The following is a 22,890-nucleotide window of genomic DNA, read 5'->3' as shown; positions in this document are numbered from 1 at the left end:
AAACACAAAACCTAGGGCAATTTTGAGCACAAAGTATATATTAACAACAGGAAACCACTATAATTGATTCAAAGTATCAAAGGCCAAAAATCAAACCAAATTTAATTTAAAAAATAAAACAAAACTAGGGTAATGGAAAATATAACTTAAAAAGTAGACCAAAGTTGGTAAAATGGGGTGGATTCCTTGTCATGTGGAATGAATGGCTGAAATGTTTTATTATGAGTAATATAGCTATTACTTCAGATTTGTTAAATGCTCCAAGTTCATTATGAAAGGTTACAAAGGTATAGGTTGACTCTTGCTTTGAGTTTTAGGAAATGACCAGGAAGAATAAAAGAAAGCTGCTAGAGATCTCAGATTTTCTACCCGATTTCAAAGTTTTGACGATAACCCCTGCAACAACCTCCATTTAAACTTACCATGAAATCAGCCTCCTCCGATTACTATTTGAAGAAATGAAACTACTTTAAAGAAACAATGCATGTATTTGTATATATCCTATTAACTGAAATTATTTTGTTACTTAGTTCCTTTCAAGTGGATTCTTTGATTGAACTCAGTGCACATCTCATACATAAAACATTCTGCATTGTATAAAGGGCTCTGCATGTTTTTGGGAAACATCGAAGAATAGCAGGAACAACTAAAGTGCCTTCATCACCAAATATCTACTGCAAACACTCAAGTGCATGGCTACAGTCAGAAACGGGTAGCCATGGAACAAGCAGAAGTACTCTCGAGTGTGTGATGACCGAGACATAAAGCAACCCACAGCTGCCAAAATGAAAACAGGAACTAACACCAAACTGGCAAAGCCTTGAGTTTCCTTCCTATCCATACAGAACTACTGTGGCCCAAAGGAGCGCACAGAATCTGTAGAAACAGACAGAGAGACAGAGACAGAGACAGAGACAGAGACAGAGACAGAGACAGAGACAGAGACGGGGGGGCGGAGGTGACGACTTATTACAACATTCTTACTTCACTAAAAGACAGATTTTGACACTAAAGTCGCTGGGAAGGAAAAGATATGGTTGGCAGAAGACATTAAGAGCATTTAACAGCATTTTTATACATCAACCCTGCAATACTGTATGCTGACAATGTACTTCAGATTTAATATTTAATCCACAAGCCCAACACTCCGCTCAATTTCTTCTGCCCACAACTTTAGCTATCAAATAAGAACAGAAGTTTAAAGTTTACCCATAATGCCTAAAACTTAAAAAAATAAAAGTTTAAAAAGTACACAATCTCGATCCCAGGTATTTTGTGTGTCTAAGACTCATGGTTGTACCATAAGGATTTTCAGTAATTAACAAAACTGATGATGATACTGTTATATTTGCATAGTACTTGCTGCTGCAAGGCTATAATCAGAAAGCTTTACATACATTAATTGAATCCTCACAAGACTACCCTATGAGGCAAGTATTATGAACCTCATTTTACCCATGGGAAAGCAGGCAAAGAAAGAATAGTGATTTGCTCAAAATCTCCTCAATGATAAGTACCAATACTGGGTTTCAAACCCAGGCAGTCCAGATTCAAATTGATGCTGCTAACCGATACTCTGTATGGCCTCTCACCCTTTGATAAGATCCTAAACTGATATAAGAACCTGAATTCCAAACTCTCCAGAGTCCAATTACAGAAAGGGTCCCACATGCTTGAGCATAGATAAGACCAAGTCTACAGTTAAGAAACATTGAAATTTGCAGCACAATTATTCTTACTCTAAATGCCAATGGCAGAATCATTGTGAGTGGGCCCGAGTATGCAAGTTAGAAAGCAGTCACTCGCACAGACTGACTGAGACTGCTATCAAAATTCTCCTGAAAAGACAAAACCCCTGAAGTCTTCTTGTAAATGATGGCTATAAAAATTACAATGTGGTAAAATATTTGATATGGGATACTTAATATATTTTAAAAGCTTTAAAAATGAGGGCAATTATATAAGATGTGTATAGGAAAAGAACTATAATTAAACAGAAAGAAGTCATATCTAATTCAGAGGCCAGAGCACATGAGATGAAAATGTGCACTGTCAAAATCATACTCAAACACCCCAGGGTGAAGAACATACCATCTCCCAACACAGATTAAGTCCAACACTGCCCGGTTTTCCTCCAGCGTTCCAACAGATCGCTTTTCTTTTGGGTGACACCAGATGAAGAGGTTGGCTTGCATTTTAAGGGCCGTAATGTATGAAAAATATGTGACTTTAAATAACAGAATCACAGCCAGCACAGTGAATGCTCACACTCAAGAGAAACTGGGAAACAGACCAACTGAAGCCCTAGTCGAATCACACCCCACCTCTCAGGCTAACTTCATGAGAGAAAGTGAGGTGTAGGAAGGAGGGGCTGCGCAGGAACAGGTGAATACTAAAAATGACATATGCAACACAACTGGATACAAAGACAGTTACAGCGGTTGGACTGTTACAGTGAAATAACTGAGGTTTTATAATCCATAGGAGAAGTTTTAGTAGGCACAGAAGGTGTTCATTCTACCCAGAGACCTAAACATTCTGAAAATGGCCAACCAACCTTACAGTCAGACCGTTTGGAATCATCAAGATGGTAAACTCAAAAGAAAAAAAAAAGATGGTAGACTCAGTGTTAAGGACCCATAGGCAGCTTTTTACCTAGAGTAACAAAGTGTCTTTTATTACCTGTCTCCTCCTCCGTCACATGCTGGGAAAAGTCTGGTGGGCTGATGGGTCTCAGTGCTTAGTTACATGACTATTAAAAATGTATCTTACTCCATTTTCTAACCTGAAACTATGGATTTCTCATGGACATGTGAATGCTCTTATACTTTCCTTGGCAGCTGAGGATGAGAACAAGGCAAAGGGAGACAATCTATAAAGTAAAATTAATATTTTGATTCTTGTCTCTTCATTAACCATGTGGCTGTCTGTTCTCCAAAAACGTATCTTTGAGAAAATCTAACCAGGCACTTATGGGGGAACAAGGTAAAGAAAACAAAGAGCCCTGATAAATAATATCCAACCCCAGAATCAACTCTTTAGTCTCTGTCCCCCAAAAAGCTGACTTGGTGATGCTGACAGACATGGCCCATCATTCAAGTCAACTGCTCGGCTACAGCAATGTTTATTTAGGCAAATGAGATGAGCAGCCCCATATTCAAGCTGACCTAGAAAAACTCAACTAACATGAAGAAGTGGGGTTGAATCACCCATTAGGAGAGTACTGACTGACTTTAAAAAAGCCCAGGATATATATACCAAATATGACCAAGCCCTGATTAGAAGCTTGGAATTTTCAACCTCTCCCCCACAACTCCAGGGAGTGGAAAGGGAATGCAGATTGAGTAATGACCAACGGCCAATGACTTAATCAATAATGCTTACATAACGGAACCTCCATGAAAACCTCTAAATGATGGCATTTGGAAAGCTTCCAGATCAGTGAACAAACCCATAATCCAGGACCCTTCCTGACCTATGTACCAGTCATATTTGATATATATATTCTGGGCTTTTTAAAAGTCAGTCAGTACTCTCCTAATGGGCGATTCAACCCCAATTCTTTATGTTAGTTGGGCTTTTCTAGATCAGTTTGAATATAGGGCTGCTCGTCTCATTTGCCTAAATAAACATATGCATCTCTTCACTTGGTCCTTTTTAACAAACTGTTTTCCTGAATCTTGTAAGCTGTTCTAACAAAGTCTCAAACCTAAAGGGGGGATATGAGAACCTCCAACAGAAGTGTGGGTGATGTGGGTATCTGATAGGTGACTAGCACCTGAAGTGAGGGCAGTCTTACGGGACTGAGCCCTTAAACCTATGGAGTCTGATGCTAACTCTGGGTAGTCAGTGTTAGTGAAATGAATTACAGGATAACTGCCTGATGCCAGAACTGGCTGGTATCAGGAGCAAAAAAAATCTCTCAGTAACGCTCTGCCTATATGACATGGGAAGCAAATACTGCCTTCCACTGATGTCATTCCTGAACATGTGCAAACCTCCACCTCTCAATTTACCTGGTTTGCCCCCACCCCCTTTCTGCCAAGTTCAACTGCAAACACTACCATAATCAGGAACTTACTGACAGCACTTGTCCTTCAAACAGCCATTTAAAAATACAGGACTATTGTCGATTAAGGCTTCCCCCCAAAAGGTCTATTTCATCAGATATACTTGTACATTTGCCAAACATAGTCGTTTAATGCTAAGTAAGCACTTTCTAGGGTTTGACATTAGTCCAAAAGCTAAAGTGAGAATTTTTACTTTTCTAACAAATATCAAATTTTAAATTACTTATAATGATATGAAGAACAGAAAAGAAAACTCTACTCCCTCTCAACATAACACCACTGCACAGTTTTACAAACTAAAATTAAGTCTGACGGTACTATTTGGGGAAAACATCTTGGGAGGTTCTACTCATCCAATGTTTTATTTCCCAAGTTTGCACATACATGTTAACTAATAGTTTGGGGTTAAAGAAACACATCTCAATATTTAGACAAGTATTATTTAACCACCAATTCATACATAATCTACATTGCTGCCAGGAATTTTTATAGCATGGAGTGTGAAATAAGACAACGTGACTAATGTCTTCTGTGATTTGGAGGCAAGCAAAGGCAGGAAATCAGTTTGTGGCACAAATCCAGTTGACAAGTTACTAGGAAAAATCTAATGAAGCTATGCAATGACTGTCTACCCTGTCATCATCATTCAGGAACATTTGATTCATTTTTTTAAAAATTGATTTTGAGAGAAAGGGAGAAGAGGGAAAGAGAGAAACATCAATTAGTTGTCTCCTGTACACCCTAGACTGGGGATTGAACCCCCAATGCTGGTATGTGCCCTGACCGGAAATCGAACCCACGACCCTTAGGTACACAGGACGATGCTCCAACCGGGTCACACCACCCAGGGCTGATTCATCTTTTTTTAAAGTGACATTATAGCCCTGGCAGGTTTGGCTCAGTGGTTAGTGTCTGCCCGTGGATTAAAGGGTCCCCGGTTCGATTCTGGTCAAGGGCACATACCATGGTTGCAGGCTCGATCCCTGGCCCCAGGCAGGGCATGTGAGGCAACCAATCAATGTGTCTCTCTCACATCGATGTTTCTCCCCCCCATCTCTCTGAAAGCAATGGAAAAAATATCCTCAGGTGAGAATTTAAATAAATAAATAAATAAATAAATAAATAAATAAATAAATGTGACATTATATAATCACTTTACCTCACCAGAGCTATGAAGTACTAACCCATAGCCCCCTACCCAGCTCCTGTACCATGGGATTTTCTAACATGCATTTGACAGTTATGACAGCCAACTTCACGTCTGATAAACGCAAAAGTACCTGCGGACATTCAAATATAACACAGCATGTATCAGTATTTCATTTCTTTTTATGTCAGTGTGTATAGCCTTTTGAGTCTAATTTCTTTCACTCGGCATAATGCCTGTGGGGTTCACCCATGCTGTTACGTGCATGAGCAGTTTCTTCATTTGGCTGCTTGCTGAGCAGTAGTCCACTGTATGTATACACGAGAGTTTGTCCAGTCACCAAGAGACATTTCACTTCTGATACTTTCCCCGGGAACATAATCATGTAACTCAAGGTAATTTACAATGAAGGGAGTTATATTTGAAAATGGCAGAAGAAAAACCCAAATATGTCCCTTATATGCAACTCCAAGACCCCAAAATTCCTGAAATATCAAGTTTTTTGTGATTTTCAGTGAACTCATCTGGAGCCAAATCCCGACCTCCACTAACCTAAGTCTCTTCATAGTTTTTAAGTTCCTTCCCTTAGTGAGTAGTCATACATTTTGCTACAAAAATATTATGTCTGATATACATTCCACTGGGATATATAATTCATATATGATCTATATACCACATTACCTTCCCATGTTCAGAAAAATTTATAAACTCATCTGACCGTGCAGATTTTGGATCAAAGTTGTGGCCCTGTACTTACACAGCTCTAAATGAGATAAAAATTCAAGTGGTAATTACTAGAGTCAGTAATTAATGTTATAGACTGGCTCCCCTTACATCTACCCCACAACACCCCTCCTATGAACAGTACCAATCCTGCACGGTCTTTGCAGGTTATCATACTGCCTTAAAGAAGTGACTGCCATTTATAAAATCACCTTTTCTACTGAAATTCACACATAATCTTTTAAAAAGTAGATGTTAAAGTTCTCTAACACCTGACTGTTCCAAGGCATATTCTTCAGCAGATACGTAAGACAGCACCACTATGACACCTAAGCCACCCTTAATGCTCCTCACCTCAGAGAGATCACAGCGGCTCTCCATATACATCACAGACACTTCACTCCATGCACACCGGGAACCTGCCAGTGCCAGGCAGGGTGTAAGCACTTAGGAAACAAGATGGACCAGGACAAACCAGGCTCCTGTTGTCATGCAGCTAACTCCCCAGTGGGAGGAATAAGACACATAAAACCACTAAGAAAAATATCCATGACAGATCCCATGACAAACACGGATGTCATGAAAAATGACCGCGGAGGGATTATGGATTGGGATGAGACAAGGCCTCTGAGAAACAAAACTGAAGCCAAGAAGGAAACCCCAGAAGACAGTGAGGATCAGAGGGAAGAGCAGTGCAGAGGCCCTGACAGAGGAAGAAGTCTGTACTGGTCAAGGGCTAGGAAGGGTGGGTACGGCCAGAGCACGGTAAAAAAGGGAGAGCGGTACAGGATGAGGTCCAACAGCCAAGGGCGAGCTCATGCAGGACAAGCAGCGGGAATTTCTTCCAAGTGAGATGGAAGGCCGTTAGAGAACTTCAGGCATGCGAGTAACATGATCTAACTGGTATTTTCAAAAGTTCACTCTACTTGCCACACAGAGATGTAATACGGATAACATGGAACTGGTAATCTAATCCTTTCATTAAAAAAAAGGAAAAAAGATGTATATGTATAATACATATATAACACATTACCAGTTAATATAATAAAATGACAAGAAAAGACTGCATTTCCTGAAAGATGTATTTTTTAAACCAGTGTCCTGAATGATTTCACATGTGTATTACTGTCTTTGGTCGGCCAATTATGATTTTAATAGCTACCACAGCCAGCAGATTTAAGAACTTACTTTGTGGACCCTATACGTTAATATAAGTTTTACTCTTCTAATAAATCTGACAATATAAATAGAAAGTCAGTAAGTACTAAAGAAATGAAGAGTTTAAATTGCTGTTATTTAAACATCAGACATCTCTCCTTTCCTAAATATACCAATACTTAATGAAAGCAGTTCATAAAACAAAACTTGAGGTTATTGCCCTATTACAGTTAAAGAGCAACTGCAGCCTATAAACTCTAGTTCCCAAAGATAACAATAAATCAAGAAAGTGTGTATGAGACACACGCAAAACAAACAAAAATAGGTGAAGCGTTAAGAACAACAGAAGAACTCTTAATCATGTTTCCACAAATTCAGAGTTGCTTTTAAAAGAAAGAAATGATTAGCTTTCTAAGAAATAATGCTTCTGAGTTTGTTCCCAAATTACAAAAAAAATATTTCTGGACTTAATGTAAGTTTATTTCAGCACCAGATTATTTCAAGCACAAAAATTTGTTCTTGTGGATAGTTTCCCTCTGGAGAACCAATTTGAAGAAGCAGCTATCTAGTTAAAGCAAAAGTTTTATTCCATGGTAAACTGTTTAAAGGTAAACTACATCCTCAAAAATATGGCATGCTCTTACTTGAAGAGTTCTTTAACTTGGATTACTGAAATGTAAATTCTGTGAAATGATTAATGCTCTACTTTCAACTTAAAATTCTACAAATTAGATCACTTAAAGATTACCTTTATTTTTAAACCATGTCATATCATGTAGTCCTAAAAATATTGGTCAATACCTTAAGTGCTTGGCACTTCCCTTTTGACTCCATTTCCTGTACTAGTAAGATGTGAAGGAACTGGCAGGACTTGGTACTCTCAAATATTAGGAGGATATTCTGAAAAGTTTATTCTGCAGTTTAGACCACAGAACAGGTCAAAGAGAAAGTTCTTCTGGATCTATTTATGGGTTTCAACAAACTAGCTGTTGCAGGACTCTGTTCTCAAAGCAAGACTGAAAATTCAAGAAATAACTAATTTGTACAATTTCTCTAGAAAGTTGTAATTTCATGCTGAAGCAATAAAATGTAAACTTTTACATATAGTAAGTTTATTAAATCCTACTAGGCTCCGTCATAAACATTCCACCAACATGAAGAAAATAAATAGCAAGATTAATGATTTAATTATATAAAATCTATTCAGGGAGAAATGCTGCAGCACTCACTTTACATCTCACAGGCGCTCAGGACTGGAGCATGCATCCTCACCCGTGTGGACAAAACAGCCACAAAGAATCACAGCTCAGACTAAAGCTGGCTGTTATTTGAAGGCACCAACAGGAGGCTTCTGGAAATCTTAAATGTGGTTCCTTAAAAATTTTTTGAGTAGCACACAATGCAGAGATCTGACAAAGACCCCTCCTAACCCAAGGCCACATGCATAACAAGAAACTCACCTGTGTTATACTCCTTCAACTGCAAGTCCTTTACAGGCATGTCATCAGGCGTCTGAAAGGCGTTAAGAATCTGAAAGAATATGAAATTTACAGTAATGATACAAATCATAATCAAATACTAAATATTATATTTTCCCTCCTGGTTTTCACTCTACGTAACTTAAAGCTATGATTACTTTAAAAAGGCAAAATAACTTCATAAAGGAAAAAAATTTACTCCACAGAATTTAAAGCTATGATTAGTTTATAAATGCACTTTGGCATTCAAAAACTGTTGAAAGAGTCTAACATAATTATTCAAAAATTCCCAAATATATAAAAAAGGCAGAAGAACATAACCATCACAAGCTCAATCTCGAGCTCTGAAATCGGACTCTGTCTGAGCCTCTCCTGCTCACTTGCTGTGGAACCTTGCAGTGGCCAGTTTCTCATCTGTTAAAGACGAGACACTGAACTTATTCCAGTCTAGGGCCATAGCACTGAACTCCCTCAGCCTCATCGGTTCTTTTCCCCATCTTCTGGACTGTTTGTTCTCTCACTGCATTCAGTCCTGGGCTCAAATGTGACTTCCTCAGTGATGGCCTTCTCTAACTAACCAATCTAAAAGTTCCTACACCCCAGTGACACTCTAGAGCAGGGGTGGGGAACCTTTTTTCTGCCAAGAGCCATTTGGGTATTTAAAACATCAACTGCAGGCCATACAAAATTATCAATTTAAAAATTAGCGATGACAAAAGTTCCTAGATTTATTGAATTTCGAGTCCCACCTGTGGTTACCTAGGCAGGGCCAGACCAAATGATTTTGTGGGCCGTATACAGCCTATAGGCCAGAAGTTCCCACCCCTGCTCTAGAGCCTCTTTAGTTTTCTTCAGAGTACTTATCACTGCCTGAAATTATCTACCTTTTGCTTACTTTTTAATTATCCATAGAGGCAGTGACTTTATAATATTCACTGCTACATCACTCAACACCTAGAACAATATCTGGCATACAGGACTGCTTAATGTTTGAAGTGAATGGATTAAGAGTACCTACTCACAGTATACTCTAATATTTAAATGAACTAATGCTTGTGAGCATCACATAATGCCTGGTGCAGAGTAAGCACCAAGCACTGTTAGCTCTTGTCATAATATTCTGACCAAATTTTTCCATATGTTCAGCTATAATTTAGTCAGTCAGTCCTTTAACTGAGGAGTTAGGAAGCTCCCAATTTTTACTACTATAAATAAACTGCATCTTTATGTATGCAGTCCAACCTTCCCTCTTGGATTATGCCCTACTGGATGACTATCGGTCTGAGGAGAGCAATCATTTGTCATAATATCTTACAAACCTCACCTCACTGAGTATATGCATAACTGGTGAAATCTGAATGAGCTCTATTGGCACCAAAGCCAATTTCCTGGGTTAGCTACATACCACAGCAATGCGAGATGGGAACACTGCTAAGAGCTAGGTAAGGAATAGCCAAATACCCAAGCCTTCCCTGTGCATTTCTTTGTACCTTCTTCTGAATCTGTAATAAAAAAAAATTTAACTGACCAAAGAAAAGGGAACAAAAAGACACTTACGTCTTCTTTTGTGGCATTTTCAGGCACCCCACTTAATCGAATAAGCTTGCTTGGTTTCTCCTCACTTGGGCCAGTCCTATAATCTTGATCCTTGAACCCAGAATAAAAATTATTTCAGAAATAAATCTATGTTAGTACAAAATGAAACTGAACATAAAGTACAAGAACCCAGAATCAAAAATCAAATTAACGTGCATGATATGAAGATGTAAAAAACTGTCATTTCTGTTTTGCTGTGTTCCAAAATGTGATCTCAAATCATTAGAATACAAGTGTACTAAGACAAGAGCTCACTGAAGGAGTCTTGAAAGAGTAAAGCAGAATATTAAGAGAAACAACATTGAACAGGACTTTTACAATCAGAAAAACACACACCAATAAAACATTCTCAAAACTGTAATTTTCTTTCCTTGAATGAGAAAATAGCAAAAAAAAAAAAAGAAAAAGAAATTTAAGCCACATCTACAAACAAATTCCAGAACAAAGTCAAAGTATCATGTGACCATACAACTTATTACAATTCAGAGAAATCTGCATTTTCCATATTCATAAAAGGCTCAGCACCAAATGATTTCTATTTCAAAAATTATATCAAGGGTTTAACTTCTGAGAAAAAGTCACCTAATACTAAGCGACCACAATTCCCAGTTATGTCTACCGTTCTGGCACAACTGTCAATAGTGTCCTCTTTTACTCTTGAAAGTGTCCTAATTTGAACAATAAATTATATGGTCACCCACCTCTAACATTCTCAAAAGCCATTATTTGGTTAGCATGTCTTAAGATTACTGTCCAAAATAACAGAAACCTGAATAGACATGGGTAAATCTATTTGAAAAGAAAGTATTTTCATTGTCCAACTGCAAACCTAACTCTCCTTATTTAAATTATATATTATATTGAAAGAAATTCAACATTTAAGTCAATTAAGTTAGCTGCAAGGAGATACTTGCGACATTAATATCACCTCCTCATGACTACAGAGAGTCCTAGGTATTCCCTAAATGAATTTAAATAAGAAAATGACCCCCAAAGAGCCACAAGGTCTGACTCTGCAAAAGTTGAATCAACTAAAAAAACATACTTTCAAAGAGCAAAATACTGAAGACATACATATCAAAAATATGATCTGAGCTGAGGGCCCTTTCTGTAGAGACGTATGTTGCATTCCTGAGTACACATTTTGCTTTTTAATGGTTATACAAGGAGAGACCCAGGACTAATGGTTCTGGACTTTATACTTCATCCCTCAGAAAAGCCTTATGAAAAGGCAAAAAAAAATTCACTCCATTCACATACCTGAAGCTCCTGTTGGGCATCTCGAGAAGTTTTGGCCTCTGGAAAAGACTTGCTCTGGCCATAGCCCAATATCCGGCTTGCTGGAAGCCTGTGATCCACATCACGGTACTCCATGCTTCTGTAATCAGTGTCTTGCCGGCCCAGAAAGTCCAGGCCACCTTCCTTAAATAAACCAGAGTCGGAATTCTGCTTTTCACCTCCAGAAGGCTGGGGTTTGTCTTGATCTTGAAGTGGGCTTTGGTTGTTCTGAAAGTCTGACGAAGACTCACGTTCAAAGGCTGTACTTTGTGTGTCTCCTTCTCTCTTCTCTGAATGCTCAAATTCTCCCTTCTGCACACCAAAAGCAGGCCTCTCTGTTGTATGGTCATGTGTGGCTTCTTCCCTCTTGTTCACATTCATACCAGAATGGTCTCTATTTTGTGTAGACGGCTGAATGTAATCCAAAATATTTGGATCCACAGAGGGCATCTCCCTACCCTTATATTCCATACACGTTCCCACGTCTCTGCCCCTAAAGTCCTGATCAGTCCTGGACCGGTGTCTACCTCTGAAATCTGAATGTGGTGTATCCCTGTCCCTAAAGTCTAGATCACTAGTACCTGAACCTCGGCCTCTAAAGTCCACCTGTGTTCCGTCTTTGTCCCTGAAGTCCAAATCAGATACATCTCTATTCCTAAAATCAGAACGAGGCTGATCTCTGGTCCTGAAATCCAAATCTGATAAATCCCTTCCCCTAAAATCTGCATGAGATCCATCCCGGCCTCGGAAATCTAAATCATAAGTGCCCCGGCCCCTAAAGTCAACAGTATGAGTATCTCTGTCTCTGTAGTTCATGTGAGATGTTTCCCTACCTCTGTAATCCATAGAAGTACCATTGCCACCCCTATAGTCCATAGGTGGTCCTTCTCTATCCCGAAAATCCCCAGAATGTACGTCCCTACCTCTGAAGTCCAACTGTGATGAATCTCTGCTCTGGAAATCAGAAGATGAAAAATCGCCCCCCCTGAAATCATGTCCAGATCCCTCCCCTCCTGGATAGTCACCAAGTAGTCCGTCTCTAGCTCCATAGCTGAAAGAATGCTCCTCTACATTTGCAAAAGGAGGCCCCGAATGTCCCTGGAAATCAAAGGGAAGTGAATCTCTGCCAGGAAAGTTGCCAGAGTGTCTCTCTTGAGCATGACTCTTAAGGGGAGGAGGAGGATAATCCCTGTTCCACCCGGGAGCAAACCTTTCTTCTTGGCTCCCACTGTAGAAACAAAGACAGTGTTATTCATATTGTCCAGAGAGTTTGAAATCTACACACCAGCATATTCTTCTCTAATCACAGCACATTCTTCTGTAAATATATATATTTTTTGGCCGAGTTCTGTAACAAGGTCCTAGATCTGCAGAAAACAGCAAGGTTTTGCTATTTTAGGACGAAGTGGTGGAGTAAACGTTTATGCTCCCATTTCAGAACACGAGGAAAGTCAACACAAGGTTTTCAACATGACTGCTGCAGAAAAAGCTTTCACCCAGTCCTGCAACAGGGAAAATCCGCAACACCAGATAAGCTAGCAATGGTGACACGGTACAGAAATTTCCATTTCCTACAGCCAGGGAACTCAGAATTCCAAGGTCAACATGATGATTCCTATACATCAGAAGAATCAATGCACTGTAAATTTCTTACAGTAAGTTTCAGGAGGTGTTTTTCTCATTGCTGCATAAAGGAGGAACATTCCAAAATATCTGATTGCAGCTATAGCAGGGACACCACCAGATCAGAATGGATGCAGGCCCAAAATGAAACACTAGCTGTAAATAACCAGTAGGAGCACACCACTGTACACCAACTGAGTGCCAGCCCTGGCTGCATCTAAATCCCAGTTCTACAGTGGCTCTACCTAGAAGCACTCTCACCTGGTGCCTACTATTATAACTACCCAAGGGTATCACAGAAGGCCACAAAGCATATGTACAGTTGACTAAGCCAAGCAACTGCACCCAGGAGCTTAATGCTGAAAGGGACCTAGAGAGAGCATTAGGCATTCAAGCATTATCCCCAGGTCCCAAATAAAGAAGCTGATATTTCAGATTCTAATGCTTTATGCTAATAATTTTTCATGGTAATAAGTATATTTAAAAATAGTATAGTATTAAATTCACATTCTCAGTTTACAGAACTCAAGGGACAAATGAGAACTGTCCCAATCTTTTATACTACCCAACTTCTGCCATTTGCCTAACCTCCAGGTCATTTTTTTTCTTCCAGGCCATTTTACATTGCTTTGGCTTTGATAAAAATTTAGAGAGTTTAAATAAGCAATTAGTTACCCAAAATTCTGAACTTGATGGGGATAGGAGGACATGAAAAGGGAAAACATAAAATGATCTGAAGGGTTATCTGCTATTTAGCAGTAAAACAAAAATATTAAGAGATCAAGTCCAACTTGGTTCTCTCCTCCCAGCATATATAAGTTCTATTATATCACCCTTCTGAACTCATACTACACCATTATACTAGAAAGATTCAAAGGAAAACTGATTCTGAGAAAAGGCTGCAGTGCCAAACCCTTTCTTAAGGTAATAGGAATTTAACAACAGCAACCTAAATATTAGAGTTATGCACATTTAATGAATTTTCAGACTTCCATTAGTTCCCATTAACATTAGTTAAGTCTATGTGGTTCATCACAAGAGAAGCAAGTTTAAATGTTCTTCATAAGTAATACAATTTATACTAAAATTAAGACATTACCACTAACTGTAATGTCTCCCATATTTAAAATAATTCAAATCCCAATGGTTAGCTTGCAGGAAGACTTAAGCCTCAGCAGACACTCACAGGACGAGTGCTGAGGTATCTAAATCTACATGTTTTCTGACCAGAGCACATCCAACACTGTCTTTAAATACTGCCCTAAGCATTATCCTACCCTCTTAAGTTGAGAAGATCAAACAGTTCTAGAGTAACCTACTATATTAGGGTTGTCAGAACTGTATTTCATGTAGATGACTGGAGAAACAGTTCTATTAATATAAAATAGCAGTGGCTATGAAAATAATTTTTAACCAAATAAAAATATTTTAGGAAGAAAGTTGTTAAAATGGAATATAAAATCTTTTTTCTGCGAGATATCTTTTTTAGAAATCCAAATTAGTCCCCCCAAAAAGTTATGCTACATAAACTATGCCTCCCTTCTAGTCAAAGATCTTAGAAAAACAGCATGTAATGACTTATAGTTAAACTAAATTTAAGGTGGAAAAATATAATTTTAAAGAATTGGTTAAAGAAAAAATGTTTTGAAATTTTTTAGAAAGTAAAGCAATAGAGCTAAAGTTACCTAACACTTCTAAAGGCTTACCTAAACCATCTAAATGGGTTAATGCTACAAGAAATAACTGTACTGCCCCACTAGCGTGGCTCAGTGGTTGAGTGTCGACCTATCAACCAGGAGGTCACAGGTTCCATTCCCAGCCAGGACACATGCCCTGGTTGTGGGCTTGATCCCCAGTAGGGGGCATGCAGGAGGCAGCCAATCAGTGACTCTCTCACATCACTGATGTTTCTATCTCTCTCTCCCTCTCTCTGAAATCAATAAAGAACATTAAAAAAAGAAACAGCTGTACTTGTACAATGATCATCCATAAATATAAGTAAATAGATTACTGCTGCTCTCCTTGTGAAGTAGCCTACTTTCTATCTCACTGCTTCACTAAAATCCACTTTCACTTTAGAATAGGTTACAATCTAGTATATTAAAAAAAAAAAGAAAAAAGAATAGGTTACAATCTAAATATATATAAATGTTAAAGTATAAGCCCACTGATCTAGACTAGGGATCAGCAAAGTTTTTCCATAGCCAGATAGTAATTACATTAGTCTTAGTCACAACTATTCAACTCTGCCACTGTAGCATGAAAGTCACCATAGACAATTTGTAAATGAATGATCATGGCTGTGTTCCAATAAAACAAAAATGAGCTATAGGCTACAGTTTGCTGACCACTGATCCAGACCTTAATGTTTTGAAAGAAAAAACATACCCAGCATCACCACCACCGCTTTAATTTAAAGATCACTGAGCAGAAAGTAAAGACTCCTATCATTTAGTATTTATGAAACACTAGCTTTACTAATTATATGGATTTTTAAAAACTCGATTTTCTACCTAAATTTTTCATTGGACTCCAAGCTTCAGAACAATGAATGGAACATCTACTGAATTTGCACAATAAAATCTTGCAGACCGCCAATCCAAAGAAAATCCACTAGTAACTGTGTGACTTTAGGGTCAGATTTCTTGGTCCTATACCAAGTAAAACCATAAAAGTCACTACCTATATCATTCTATTAATTGTAAACATAATGTAAAAGTTTTAAAAATACTATCAGTGTTTATTATATTGGCTATTAAAAAAATTAACTCCTTTTAAATCTAAAATATAATCCATTTACAACTGAATTACTACCTTTCTCCACTTATCTTTGTACCTAGTAACACCTAAAACTGAGATGTAGCTTAGAAAATTGCATCAAGTAATTTTTCTTTCTCAGAACTATTCCTGGTAGCTGAAAATCAATGTGCCACAGGCAAGACACAGCTCTGGATTCTAAACATAAATTAGTGAACTTAATGAAACATTTGTGTACATTTATAAACATTTATGCTAGCTTTCCTTATTAGTCAAATAAGGAAATCAATAAATAACTGGCAGGTATTTTTTAATGTTTAAAAAAATGCTAAAACACAAAATACTTGGCATGCCTGGGTATTCAGTCTAAGAATCACTTCAGGAATGACTAAAAATTTTTAAATGTTTCTATTTTTTAAAAATCAGAGCTATTTCCATACAAAAAAGACATCCCCCTTTATGGTAAGCCCCCCAAAAATGTTATACTGTGTCATTAAAATATTAACAATTTCAATATTCAATTTTTTTTTACTTTTGAAAACAAATTTATTGACATAAACTCAGTGATTTGATTAATGTTTATCAAAACAAAAAAATAAGCTTTTAAAAAATATAAAGGGTGGGCTTGCAGTAAACATCCAATGCTTTTTGTCTTCTGTCATTTTTTCTTTCTTTTTTTTAAGTTTCTTTATCTTTATTGTTCAAAATATTACAGATGTCCCCTTTTTATCCCCATTGATCCCCTTTACCCCGCATCCATCCCACCCCCAGGGTTTCCCCATATCAATGTCTGTGTCCACGGGTTATACTTATAAACATATAAGTTCTTCAATATTCAAATTTTAAGACTTACCGAAAAGGTCCTGTTCTATTAGCAGATCGAGAATCCCCCCACATCTCTTATGTCAAGAGGGCACAATAAGTAGATCCTTTGCTACCAAACTCTGGTTATAGCAGTACCTGTCCAAAACACAAAAAATGAGTACATCAGAACATGAAATAAAGGCTAAACTAATTTCCTCCTGCTTGGCTTATGAGGGACCATATTCGCAGAGATATTTTTGGAAGTCACTTTTAAACATTTACTTATTAATTTATAACAAAAAATATATATTTTTTAAATTAAAAATGTATACTCCAGGGCACTACAAACTTCTCAGTGTACTAAGAATGCTTCACAATTTCCTAAGTATTTACTAATTTTTCCAGTAGCATTCTATCTTCCTTTTTGGAAACAGAACCTTAATTAGCATTAATACCATTCTCAGTCCTACACCATCCAGCCTGGCCAACCACAATAGTCTATTACTCTCACCACAGTGATGCTTTGAAGATGGGCACATAACCCAAGTTAAACTGAGAAGTCATTGGCAGGACCTTTGTTACAGCTACTAAAAAAAGAGGCAAACTTTCAAGACCTTGGATTTGACAATGGTTTCTTAATGACACCAAAAGCACAAAAGGAACAAAAGGAAAAATAAAGTATACTTCATCAGTTTTGAAAACTCTTGTGCATCAAAGTACACTATCAAGAGGGTGAAAAGATAACCTACAGGTCAGTAAAATGGCAGACAAGGAAGTTCCAAATTCTAGTTCCTCCACAAAATTTTAAATGTATATTTACCTCTGACTTTCCAGTTCCTCTTCTAGGAATTCATTCTCCAGATACTTAGAATGTGTGGTGACATGCCCATAGTGCAGTATTTTTTGTAATAACCAAAGATTATGAAGTCTAAATGTACTTCAATAGAGTATATTTGTACTATTGAAATACTATGCAACTCCAAAAAATAAGGAAGCTATGTTAATTGATATAGAATAAGCTATTGTATATTAAATTTTAAAATATGTGAAAATACTATTTGTAATATGGTATCATCTGTGCAAAATAGAAAAGAATGTGTACAAAAAAGTTAGAGAACTCAAACTTCCCCGTTTTAAAACTTACTACAAGACTACAATAATCAAGACAGTGTGGCACTTACATAAGGATATAAATACATAGATCAATGGAAAAGAATTCAGAGTCCAGAAATAAACCCCTCACATTTAGGGTCACGTGTTTCAGAAACCAGTGCCAAGACAATTCAATGAAGAAAGGACAGTCTTTTCAACAAATGTTACTGGGACAACTAGATGTCCCCATGTGAAAGAATGAAGTTGGACCCCCTACCTCACACCACATATAAAAATCAACTCAAAATGGATCAAACACCTAAATGTCTACGAAGTAACACCATAGAATTCTTAGAAGAAAACAAGCATAAATCTTCATGGCCTTGAATTAAGAAATGGTTTCTTAGATATCAAAAGCTCATCAACAAGGAAAAACAAATAAATTGGATATCATCAAAATGTAAAACCTTTGTGCTTTAACAAATATCAAGAAAGTAAAAAGACAGCTCACAGAATGGGTGAACACTTGTGCAAATCATATATTTGATGAGACCTGTATCTAGACTATATAAAGAACTATTTTATAATTCCAACAAAAAGACAAATAACCCAATCTTTTAAATGGGCAAAGGCTATGAATAGACATTTCTCCAAAGATGATAACACAAATGGCCAAATAAGCACAGGGAAAAAATGCTCAACAGTACCCAAAAGGGAAATGAACATCAAAACCACAAGTACTACTTCACATCCACTAGGGTGGCTATAAAAAAAAAGACAGATTAACTTGGCAAGGATGTGGATATCTTAGAACCCTCATACACTGCTGGTAGGAATAGGGCAACAGACCTGTCAAGCCATGTAGTAGTGGTTCCCTCCAAAGTTTTCCTTAGGATAGATGAAGTTTCCAAAGACATGCAGTTTCATCCAGCAAAGCAAATGATTACAGGCCTTGGGACCCAAATGATCACAACTTTAAATGGGTAAAAACTCTGATATGCAGAAAAGGTTTTAATTTTGATGAAGTCCAATTTGTCTATTTTTGTTGTTGTTGCTGCCTGTGCCTTTTGTGTCATTCAAGAGATTACTGTCAAACAATAAAAGCATAAATAAGTGGAATAACAAATCGATGTTTCTCTCTCCCCCCCCTTCCTTTCTCATTCAGAAATCGGTAAATAAGTTAAATATACACATCTATACACACATACACACACAAAAAACCCTGGCTATCTAGGTGGCTCAGTTGGAGCATCATCCCGTACACCAAAAGGTTACGGGTTCGATTCCGGGTCGGGAGACAAACCTAGGTTGCAGGTTCAATGTCCTGTTGGGGTGGGTATGGGAGGCAACCAATGGATGTGTCTCTCCCTCATCAATGTGTGTGTGTGTGTGTGTGTGTGTGTGTGTGTGTGTGTGTGTGTCTGGCTGTCTCCCCCACCCCCCAAAATTCAATGGAAGAAATATCCTTGGGTGAGGATTAACAAAACAAAAACCAAAAATAATCTATAAATGGCTAAAATGGTAAAAAAAAAATGAGAGAAACTACTCCACACTCATTAGGATGGCTATTATTTTTTTAAAAACACAGAAAATAACAAGTGTTGGAAAAGATGTGGAAAAACTGGAACCCCTGCCTGGCCGGGCATGGCTCAGCGGTTGAGCATCGACCTAGGATCCAGGTGATTAGGGTTCAATTCCCGGTCAGGGCACATGCCCGGGTTGTGGGCTCGATCAATGACTCTCTCATCATTGATGTCTCTCTCTCTCTCCCCCACTTTCCTATCTCTGAAATCAATAAAGATATATTAAAAAAAAAACAAAAACCACCATACAAAAAACAAAAAAAACTGGAACCCCTGTACATTATTAGTAGGAATGTAAAATAACGTTGCAATTACTGTGGAAAAACAGTATGGCAGTTCCTCAAAAACCTAAACACAGAATTATCATATGACCCCACTTCTGGGTATATACCCACAGAAATTGAAAACAGGGACACAAAGAGGTATTTGGACACCCATGTTCGTAGCTGCATTATTCACAACAGCCAAAAGGTGGAAACAACCCAAATGTCTACCAACAAACAAACAGATAAAATGTGGTCCATACACACCAATAGAATGTTACTCAGCCTTAAAAGAAAATGAAGATATCAATTATATCTCAATCAAAAATTTGTTTTTGCCCGGCCAGGCGTGGCTCAGCGGTTGAGCGTCAACCTAGGATGCAGGCAATCGGGGTTCGATTCCCGGTCAGGGCACATGCCCGGGTTGCAGGCTCGATCAATGACTCTCTCATCATTGATGTTTCTATCTCTGTCTCTCTCTCCCCCTATCCCTTCCTCTCTCTGAAATCAATAAAGATATATTTTTTAAAAAATTTAAAAATTTGTTTTTAATTTTTAAAAAGGAATGAAGTCTGGATACATGCTATGGCATGAATGAACCCTGAAAACACTGTGTTAAGTATATTAAATCAGACAGGAAAGGACAAATATTGAATGATTCCACTTACATGGAGTACCTAGAACAGGCAGATTCACAGAGACAGAATATAGATTAGATGTTACCAGGCACTGGAGGGAGGAGGAAATAGGAGTTACTTGCTTAATCTTTAGAGTTTCTGTTTGGGGTGATGAAAAAGTTTTGGAAATAGTGGTACGATTGCACTACATTGTGTGTATAATTAACACACTGAATGTAACACTTAAAAATGGTTTAAATGGTACTCCGACCAGGTGGCTCAGTTGGTTGGAGCACTGTCCTGTGCACTAAAAGGGGTGCAGTTTCGATTCCTGATCAGGGCACATACCTAGGTTGTGGGTTCAATCCAGGGTCAGGGTGTGTATGGTAGGCAACTGATCACTGTTTCTCTCTTACATCAATGTCTCTCTCTCTCTATCCCCCACACTTCCCCAGTAAAAAAAAAAAAAATTTTTTAAATCAATAAACATATTCTCAGGTGAGAATTTTAAAAAATGGCTTAAATGGTAAATTTTTTTTTTAATCCTCACCTGAGGGTCTTTCTTTCCATTGCTTTTCAGAGAGAGTGAAAGAGAGAGAAAGAGAAGCATTGATGTGAGAGAGACACTTTGATTGGTTGCCTCCCACACACACCCCAACTGAAGCCAGGGACTGAGCCTGCAACAGAGGTACACACCCTTGGCCCAGATCAAACCCAGGACCCTTCAGTCTGTGGGCCGACATTCTAACCACTGAGCCAAACTGGCTAGGGCTTAAATGATAAATTTTGTTATAATATATGTAACAAAATATATTTATCACAACTTTGTAAAAAAAAAAAATAGTAATATGCAAAGACATGACTTATACATCTTAAATGAATCCTATGGTGTCTGACTGAATTCTATCTCAACAGAGCTGTTTTGTTTTTTCCCCCCACAAAGGTTGGGGGGATGGGTGAAAAAGGTAAAGAGATTAAGAAGTACAAATTGGTTGTTACAGAATAGTCATGGGATCTAAAGAACAGCATAGGGAATATAGTCGATAATACTGTAATAACTATGTATGGCGTCAGATGAGTACTAACTAGATTTATTGGGATGATCACTTAGTAAGCTGTATAATATCTAATCACTAGGGTGTACATCTGAAACTAATATAATATTGTATGGCAATTGTAATTGAAAATTTAAAATGATTTAAGTTAAAAAAAATTAAAGTTAAAAAAAGGCAACAGTGATGGCTAACATTTAGTGAACGCTTTTTGCACACAAGGCTCACGTGTATTACATTAACCTCACAACAATCTATGAGGTGGCTACATTTCTTAACCTCATTTCACATACGAGGACACTGAAGTTAGGTAATCTGCCCAATGTCACTGAGTTAGTGCAGTCGTCAGTGTATCAAACCAAACCCTATCACATTCTAGAGCTCCTACAGTTATCAACTCTGCTATACTGAGTCCCACTGACTGTGACAGGAGGGTTATAAAACCCACTCAATGGATGTTCCATTAACTAAGTGAATAAGATGATGGTAGTCTAACAAAAAAATTAATTCTCGCCCAGCTAGTGTGGCTCAGCGGTTGAGCATCAACCTATGATCCAGGTGGTCACCGTTCAATTCCCAGTCAGGGCACATGCTGGGGTTGCGGGCTCTATCCCCAGTAGGAGGTGTGCAAGAGGCAGCCCATCAATGACTCTCTCATCATTAATGTTTCTCTCTCTCTTCCCGCTTCCTCTCTCTGAAATCAATAAAGATATACATATTTTTAAAAAAAATTAATTATAAGCATGTGGTATATAGCTAAAAGAGTCAAAGAAATGATTTACGATCTTTAAAATTTCAAAACTTTGCAATAGTTTTAATCTTAATATAACTCTGAACTAAATTATTAACAACAGTACATACAATAAACATTGGTAGAAGAGTATAACCTTGCCCCCAAGTATATGCAGTAAGACAGAGTTCATTTAGTAACCTCCCTCCTTGACAGTTCTCTGAAAGGCTACAAGAACCTAGCATACAAAAGGCAACAAAAACCGTAGCAGAATTCTGTAAAGAAGGATGCTGTAGATGTCTAGAAATAGAGACGGAGTACTTATCCTATAGGTTAGGTGCCAATTAATGAGATAAAGTTCAGGTTCAACTTTTGTGTTTCCCCGAAATGGTAACATACCATTAGTTACTATAGACCCTGCCAGTCCTACCATCACTCACCAGTTCTTGAGACCTCTCCCTACAGTCCTCACAAGTTTGCTGATGTTGACATTAAACCATTCACACTGGTGGCATTACTCAACAGGATGAAAACTAACAAACCTAGGGCACAATCCAGAGTTCAGAAAATGAACCAGGTGACCAGGCGCATCAGTCTACTGAACTCCTTCACTTAAATCCAGCAACTGACCTTCACAAAGCAAAAACCTGGAATATGCAAAAAACACGATTACCCTTACAGTTTATGTTCCCTACGAACCAAGGCCCTTTCTATTTTAAAAATGCAGTCAGAGTCGAACACAGTAGCAAAACATAAATTCTAAAGTTAAAAGAAAAAACCGATTTGCAACGCCAAAAGGAATCTAAAGAGTGAATAGGAGGAAAAAATCCCGCTCCTCTCACGTTCGCCCAACGGGCGCAGAACCCACCAGACCACTCCCCCGCCTGCAGGTTCTACTGCCCAGGATGCCGGGATCCGA

At 38.0% G+C, this 22,890-nt stretch overlaps 1 protein-coding gene across 5 annotated transcripts in view; it reads right to left on the bottom strand.

Moving 5' to 3' along the window:
* RBM6 (RNA binding motif protein 6) overlaps positions 1–22,890 on the bottom strand; it is a 60,215-nt gene that overhangs the window by 36,622 nt on the left and 703 nt on the right. For 4 of the 5 annotated variants that reach the window (XM_081160416.1, XM_081160418.1, XM_081160420.1 and 1 more), the window contains exons 2-5: positions 16,684–16,790; positions 11,433–12,678; positions 10,134–10,223; positions 8,559–8,628 (exon numbers count right to left, since the gene is read on the bottom strand). In XM_081160416.1, coding sequence (XP_081016542.1) covers positions 8,559–8,628; positions 10,134–10,223; positions 11,433–12,678; positions 16,684–16,727 — 1,450 coding nt within the window. In that variant the 5' untranslated portion in view covers positions 16,728–16,790. Of the gene's footprint in view, positions 1–8,558; positions 8,629–10,133; positions 10,224–11,432; positions 12,679–16,683; positions 16,791–17,454; positions 17,509–22,890 lie in introns of those variants that run through there. The other variant, XM_081160417.1, reaches the window with a different exon arrangement.

Source organism: Miniopterus schreibersii (assembly GCF_964146895.1).
Source record: "Miniopterus schreibersii genome assembly, chromosome: 15".
In the NCBI taxonomy this organism is placed as follows: domain Eukaryota; kingdom Metazoa; phylum Chordata; class Mammalia; order Chiroptera; family Miniopteridae; genus Miniopterus; species Miniopterus schreibersii.
The sequence above is the reverse complement of the archived record's forward strand: the minus strand, read 5'-3'. Positions and strand labels throughout refer to the sequence as shown.